This window comes from Astatotilapia calliptera, chromosome 5 (assembly GCF_900246225.1).
Source record: "Astatotilapia calliptera chromosome 5, fAstCal1.2, whole genome shotgun sequence".
In the NCBI taxonomy this organism is placed as follows: Eukaryota; Metazoa; Chordata; class Actinopteri; order Cichliformes; family Cichlidae; genus Astatotilapia; species Astatotilapia calliptera.
The window spans coordinates 7,794,878-7,802,299 of record NC_039306.1 but is presented as its reverse complement, the minus strand read 5'-3'; the positions used below and the strand labels follow the sequence as shown (position 1 = coordinate 7,802,299).

The window sequence follows — 7,422 nt, the reverse complement described above, 5'->3', positions numbered from 1 at the left end:
TTGGCACATATATCAAAGCCATAAGTGTACATTAAGGATGAGTAATTATTTGGATTTTAATTCTTGGTCTGCAGTGAATAGAAAAAGAAGATACAACGATACAGAACAAGATTTTGTGTTTGCATATTTGGCTTTTTTTTTTTTTTACATTTACATTTCATTTAAGTAAAAAGTACAAAAGTACGACATGTATTGAAAAAGGTCCTGAATTGTAAATAAATAGGTTGACATGTTAATCTTTATGTATTTGTTGTCATGTTGCTATATTCTTAGCTCTAAATGCAGAAATGAACAATCCAGTGTTTTATCAATTTAGAGCATAACAACACCGATCTCCTAATAAGATAATCTCTAATGTCGTTCTTACCTTTCACAAAACCAAAAAATGAATAGAAGATATGTTGTACTGGAGATGTATCTTGCAAGCACAGCTGTCGAGCTTTGTAGATGATTAATGGTAGTGGGTAAATCACAAGCATCGTTTCATTTTCTCCTGGTTAAAAATACATTAAAGAAGGGGGAAAGAGAAAGTACAAAACCACTCAGCAGTTCTGAGGCAATGCACCTGGAGCTGCAGGACACATGGTGTCTTGTCTGCAGAACTGAGAAAACAGAAAACTCAGCAAAGAAGTGTCTAATGGTTAAACCAAGCCACCTTACTTTAAAGTATGTTTAAGGTGACTTTAAGTCATCTGTAGGTTTCTGTACCTTTTCAGATGTTAGGTTCACCTTTGTTACACATTTGTGCTTGTGTTTCTGTGAAATCTCTAACAACAGCTTTGAAGAGAAATTAACTTGTTAACATGGATCAAATTTTATGATACCCAGGCGGTCTCAGTCAATTCTGTGATAACACCATTACAAAGAAATACTTTTGTAGATCCCTTTAGAAAACATTACAAGCAGGAATATATCAATTTCATGATATAATCATAGCAACCTTTCTGAAAGGCATTTCACAAGGCTATTGTTACATCCCTTTGCTTTTTCTTGGTTAATGTTTCATCATTTTGTTTATTTGTTTCAATGCTGCACTGGGAACACAAGATATGGCTTTAAAAGCAACAGTCCGGAAACAGGATAGCATACTGCAAAGTCAATTTCAAGCAACCTTGGTGTCCTTTTTAGTGCTTGTGCAAAGTTTTTTCCTTTTTTTCCCTAGCTCTAGCTTGCAAACTGTAATTCTCTTTGTCTCATGGGAAACATGAGAATTATGGGTCACACTAGACGCCTCTGGATTTTAAAGTAGTTTCCTGACCTGCACGACAAATCCCAGATAGTCACATTTGCTGGTTCTAGGATAAGACACTGTATCTTCCTCAGCGGTGCACGTGTAACAATAGTAAAAATAACAATAATCATTGCTAGATTCACAATTTTGTCTTCAGGAAAAATAATATTTTTATCTTCCACAGATTGAATATAATCCATAGATGCACATACAAAGTACTTATAAGTGGTTCTTCCTCACTTTACCACAAAAAGAGTTTGCAGATAACATGAAGGCAATAAATTTCTTCAATGACAATAAATTATTGTTCTTACCATAAAGTCTAATTTTATAAGGCCTATCATTTTCAATGTCTGTTGACAAGATGATGTGAATATAGCCTTGAGGTCTTAGTGTTGACTTTATACAAAAGATGATTAAACCTTTAAATTTATTATGTTATGCTAGTGTATGGAAAAATGGAAATAACACCCCTGTAATCAGTCATAAATATATATAACTGAATATTAATGTTTCTAAAAATGTTAGCAAAAACATTTAATCTTCTTAAAATAGTGGCTCTGCATTTAAATTCCAGATACGTGCTGTCAGCCACCTAATAAAGTGATTTTTTACTGCTTCTTATTTCATTCACAGAGGAAAAAGGCACCATAAATTTAAACCTTTAATGAAGTTACTTCTTTTTTGGGATCGGTTCTTCATCTGATAGATCAAAGTCTCTTATGACAAACTTCCATAAGTCTCCAGTAAACATAAACATAAATAGACTCGTTTAAGATTTTGTAAGGGTACTGGGGCTTAAAACCCACAATCAAAACCAGTCACAGATACAAAACGTTCAAAAGGTTTTTTGGATTTTTTTAAAATAGTTAAAAATGCTGTGAGAGGACAATATTACATACAAGTTGGTCAAAAGAACACACTGACTATTTGACAAATCTTTAAATGTGTATAAAGGCACCATATACCACATATTCACCCCTCAAGACTCTATCTTCCAAGTTCAATGTTTAAGCCCTGCCTGAAAGCAACAATTGTACTGAGCCACTAGAGGGCAGTACTGAGCTATTTACAGGTCTATTTCGTCTATCAAGGTTCCACACCACGCATCAATTTTGAAATCAAGCATGACTCCACAGACTGTTCAGAGGCCTTAAAAACAAGTGAAGTACTTAATGATACATGACGCACTTGATGAAAATGGTGACTTTTAGTGTGATGTCCCAGTACTTAAAGATGCCAATTACATGATACTGAGAGAGCTCCAGATCCTCCAAATAAAAATAATTAGATGTTAAATTTTTATGAGAAGATTGTTTAGCCAATCTATATATTTTTCATACCTTTGCTAAAAAAAATCGGCCTTTAAATGTTAAGGTGTCACATTTTAGTTATGCTATTCTAAAGATTAAATCATTAATCATTTAATATAGAAAATGATCAACAAGTGAATCTATATGAAAAGAACTACAACTCAGCTCTAAAATTAACAGAAGCAAAGTCATAATTGAACTTTTGTAACTGAACTTTTGTAAACTTCTCATTTATGATGCAAACACTCATGTATTATTAGAGAAAATGCTACTCTGTAACGAATTGTTGGACTGACTGGAGTTTTGCTTTCTGTTTAGCTACACTGTACCAAAAAGCTCACGTGCACAGTTCTGCAGGTGGGAGATGAAAGGCAGCTGACATCCGTTGGTGTGCCAGCTCACATAATGGCGCTTTTACATCTGAAAAAGAGAGCAGCATTCAGTAATACAGTGAGACTGTAGCCTTTCATTGTGTTCATGTAATCTGAAGCTGTGGGCTTCATTTTCCCTAAATAGTTACAGTAATAATGTTGCTTGGTTGATTCTGCCTTAACCATCTTTAAGGGAAGCGATGAATCGCCAAACCCAACCCAAAATAATATGCACCATTTTCCCCTCCAAGGACAAGAAAGCAAAACAACAGTTTGTGAAGATGCAACACAATGCCACGGAAGTATGAGAGGGGGTTACCCAGGAAACCACCGTAGCCATGGAGACTGCATCACAAGGCGGTTCAACAAGCGGAAGGCGGCGATGCGCCGCGCGTTCTACCTCCCTTTATCCATTCTGTCATCACTGCGCACATGACCTCAATCACACAATTATTCACAGTTTTCTTGTTTTCATGCTCCTCCTGCTCGCTTTGGACAAAGTTTGCTAAGATGCAGCACATTTATTCTAAAGAATATACGAGTGACAGGTGGGACCTGAGTCAGTTCATTTGAGTTTTATTCAATATAGGCTATATAGGCAGTTCTGGATTAAAATACACTGTACGAAAAGCTCAACTCATATTTTATGATAAGCGTTTCCATTAACAGCACTCTGCGTTTTTATTGCCTGAATAATAATCCGAACAACATGTGGACAGGTTATGATATTAAATATAACCGAAACAGGCATTGGGCTATATAAATTACCATAGTCTATTGATTTCCACGAAGCACAAGACGTCGTTTTTGGACTGGTGGGTAGATTCAGTAGAAGACTATATGCTACACGTCTATCCCAGTCATGAACACCAACAACGGTCGCATTATAACATCAAGATATGTAGGCATCGTGTGGCTTTATAAGCTGAAAAATGTCTGTTTTAACAAGCTTTTTTTTAATTTATTGTTATTATTTCCTCTGATTTGAAGCAAACACTTTTCTGTGCGTGATTTTTTTTCCTTTTTTTGCTCAGGTTAATACTTGTTGATCACGGAGAAACACTGAAAACAGAAAAATCTTCACTGAAGTATTTTTGTATCGTTTCCATTTGCTTTGGTGCAAATAAAATAAAGATTAATACCTTGTTAAAACAGAAGTTTACAGCTTTCATCCACAGATATGGACTGACACGTTACGAGTGGCTATATAAAAGTATTATAGGTACTGTCTCATCATGCTTCATAAATGATCCATGGCGGGGTTCATTTACACGTCCGTGAAGATCTTTTTGATGTTCACGCAGTTCTGGTTGTTTTCGGTGGTGAAGTTGGGTTGTTTGAACGCACTGTTGATGCCCTCCTCTATCACCATGTACTCTGACTTGCTGAGAGATGAGGAGCTGCACGACCTCCTCAGCTCCTCTGAGGGGAGGTGCTCACAGCTACCTGTAGTGTGATACTGTGGGTACTCCTCTCCATCAGTCTCTCTGTGGTAAAAGTAGTTGAAGTTGGACACAATCACTGGCACGGGTAAGGCAATGGTTAGCACGCCTGCTATTGCGCACAGAGAGCCCACTATTTTACCACCAATAGTGACCGGATGCATGTCCCCATAACCAACTGTGGTCATGGTGACAACTGCCCACCAAAACGCATCTGGTATGCTGGAGAAACTTGAAGTGGGGTCGTCTGCTTCTGCAAAGTAAACTGCACTGGAGAAGAGAATAACTCCGATAAAAAGAAAAAATATGAGCAAGCCAAGCTCCCTCATGCTGGCCTTGAGGGTCTGTCCCAAAATCTGAAGTCCTTTTGAGTGTCGGGAGAGCTTAAAAATACGAAAGACCCTCACCAATCTTATCACCCTCAGGATGGCGAGGGACATCGCCTGCTGACCGCCGTTGGTTTGCCTCTCGGCCAGCTCTGTCCCCAGAGTGATAAAGTAGGGGATTATGGCGACGATATCAATGATATTCATTATGTTTTTGGAAAAGGTAGTTTTGCTGGGACAGGCAAAAAACCTGACCAGCAACTCGAAAGAAAACCATATAATGCACAACGTTTCGATGACAAAGAAAGGGTCTGTGAATGGACTTGACGTGAAGGGAGCAGTGCCATTAACTGCGGGTGCCACTGTGGCTTGGTCTCTGTCATCCCGGAATTCCGGCAGAGTCTCCATACAGAAAATAACAATTGAAATTAAAATAACAAGCACTGAAACGATGGCTATCCCTCTTGCTGGCCCAGAGCTTTCAGGGTACTCAAACAAAAGCCAAACCTGCTTCTGGAAATCATTTTTGGGGAGGATGCGCTCCTCTTCTTTTATAAACCCTTCATCCTCGCGGAATTTCTCCATGGCCTCCTCACCGAGTTGGTAAAACCTGATCTCCTCTGAGAAAATATCAATGGGAACGTTAACAGGTCTCCGTATGCGCCCTCCTGACTGGTAGTAGTAGAGGATGGCATCAAAGCTTGGTCTGTTCCTGTCGAAAAAGTACTCGTTTCTCAGTGGGTCAAAGTAGCGCATCCTTTTCCTCGGGTCCCCCAATAGCGTGTCTGGGAACTGGCTGAAAGTTTTCAGTTGCGTCTCGAAACGTAAACCAGAAATGTTGATGACCACCCTCTCGCAGCATCCCTGGCGACTGCGCTCATATCTGTCCACCGACAGGTGAGGCGCTGAGAGCACGGCGGACTCCTCCAGCATGTTTTCCACCGTCATGACGCCCTTCTCCTCGGCATAACCCCGGTTGTCAGACTCGTTGCGTCCCCTGTGTCCCGCTGACGCGTGCGGAAGGATCACGCTGGAGGTCTGGTCATCCATACAGGTGGTTTTCAGTCTGGAGGAGCAGGGTGCGCCACGCCACTCCCAGCCAAAGCTTACAGCTTTGGAGAGTTGAGGCCGACGCCAGTTACAGCTCCTCCAACCATCACCTATCTCTGCCTATCCACACGCTGAAGCGCTGCACTCCCCTCTGGCTTTTTTTTCCAAACACGCCGACACCCACCCACAGCGCGCATATGTCTGACATACGTCCACCACCCGCCCAATCGGAAATTAACTTGACACTTAATGTCGAGCACCCACCCTTGTGTGGCGAGCCGAAAACACTTGATGAAATCAGATCCACACCTGTTAGATCCAAGTTTTATTCTTACGCTGTGAGCTCGTGCGAACCCGTTATTATCTTTATCACGTGGGAATGACAACAAATCAGCACGCCTGCCAGTTCCCTTTTAGCAAAAATAACATAAAGGGCACGAATCCAAAATGTATGCGATTCACCTCCAACACAAATGCAAAAAAAGAAAATCATAGAGGAAAGCAAAGTCCTCGTTCTAATCTTCAATTGAATCTTATTTGTCCTCTTTTCCAACAAAAACAAAACAAAACAAAACAAGTGTTGTTAGATACAGCTTCACTTTTCCAACAGAAATGACATCATAAGGATTTCGATAATCAACCGAAACAGAGGGATGTACCGGGGCAACTAGATACGTGCCGTTTTCAAGCAGCGCAGAAAATGAAATTCTTGCATTTCTGCCATGTGTCTTCTTTCTTGTTGAGGAGGTGTTGCTCTCCATGGTGCTGAAAACAAGCGCGCCCCAGTTGGTAAATCTATGCGCGCGCTCTTTATCAGCACTCAGCTGAGTTTATTACGTGCTCAATTTGTGTGTATTCGTTTATAGATGCTCTCCTGGATATTGCCAACATAGCACATAAGCTCCAGGATCAGTCACCTCATTTCCACTCGAAACGAGTGCCCTCACACACACACACACACACACACACACACACACACACACACACACACACACACACACACACACACACACACACACACACACACACACACACACAGAGAGAGAGAGAGAGAGAGAGAGACTTGCCATGTGTGCCATGTGTTGATAGAATCGCCTCAAAGAAGAGTCTGAGTGTCAGTCTTTGTTACGGCTGCGATTAATGACGAAAATGCAAAATCAGTGTTGTTTCTAATTCATCCTGACAGGCTTCATCAAAGGAGTCTGTCACCGTCTGTGGTTTAGGATGACAAGCAGGGTTAATGAGGTCAAATGGGATTCAAGGCTAATGCACAATGCACCCTTTTGTTGTTCTGCCATTCTAGGTTTTCATTTCAACATGTGAACACCAAAGGAAAAGCTGAGCCTCTCTTCTCCCCAAATGCGGCAACATCTAGTACTCTACTACGAACATACTTTAGAAAATCCTCTTAAAGCGGATGACACTGATCCAAAAAACCTACTGACCACCACTGCTTGGGAGGTGGGGGAGTGGGGGGACATCATAATATAAAAAAGACAAGTGGTATAGTTCTGTAGTAATGAATTTATCAAGTTTTAGAAAAAAAATCAGCTTATTTATCTTTTTAAGTAGATGTCTAAGAACAACAGTACCATTAATTCTCTTTTGTGAGGACCTGGAAGTAACACATTTCCCGAAGAACGGCCTTTTCTTTTCTCCAAAGAAAATCTTGACTTGCCATGAAATATC

General features: G+C 40.3%; 1 protein-coding gene across 1 annotated transcript; it reads right to left on the bottom strand.

The window, feature by feature from the left end:
* Positions 1-207: 207 nt before the first annotated feature.
* On the bottom strand, positions 208-6,100 carry kcna3a (potassium voltage-gated channel, shaker-related subfamily, member 3a). The gene has a single exon (XM_026166980.1). It carries the CDS (start codon positions 5,731-5,733, stop codon positions 4,183-4,185), a length of 1,551 nt encoding a protein of 516 aa, XP_026022765.1. The 5' UTR covers positions 5,734-6,100; the 3' UTR covers positions 208-4,182.
* Positions 6,101-7,422: the final 1,322 nt, after the last annotated feature.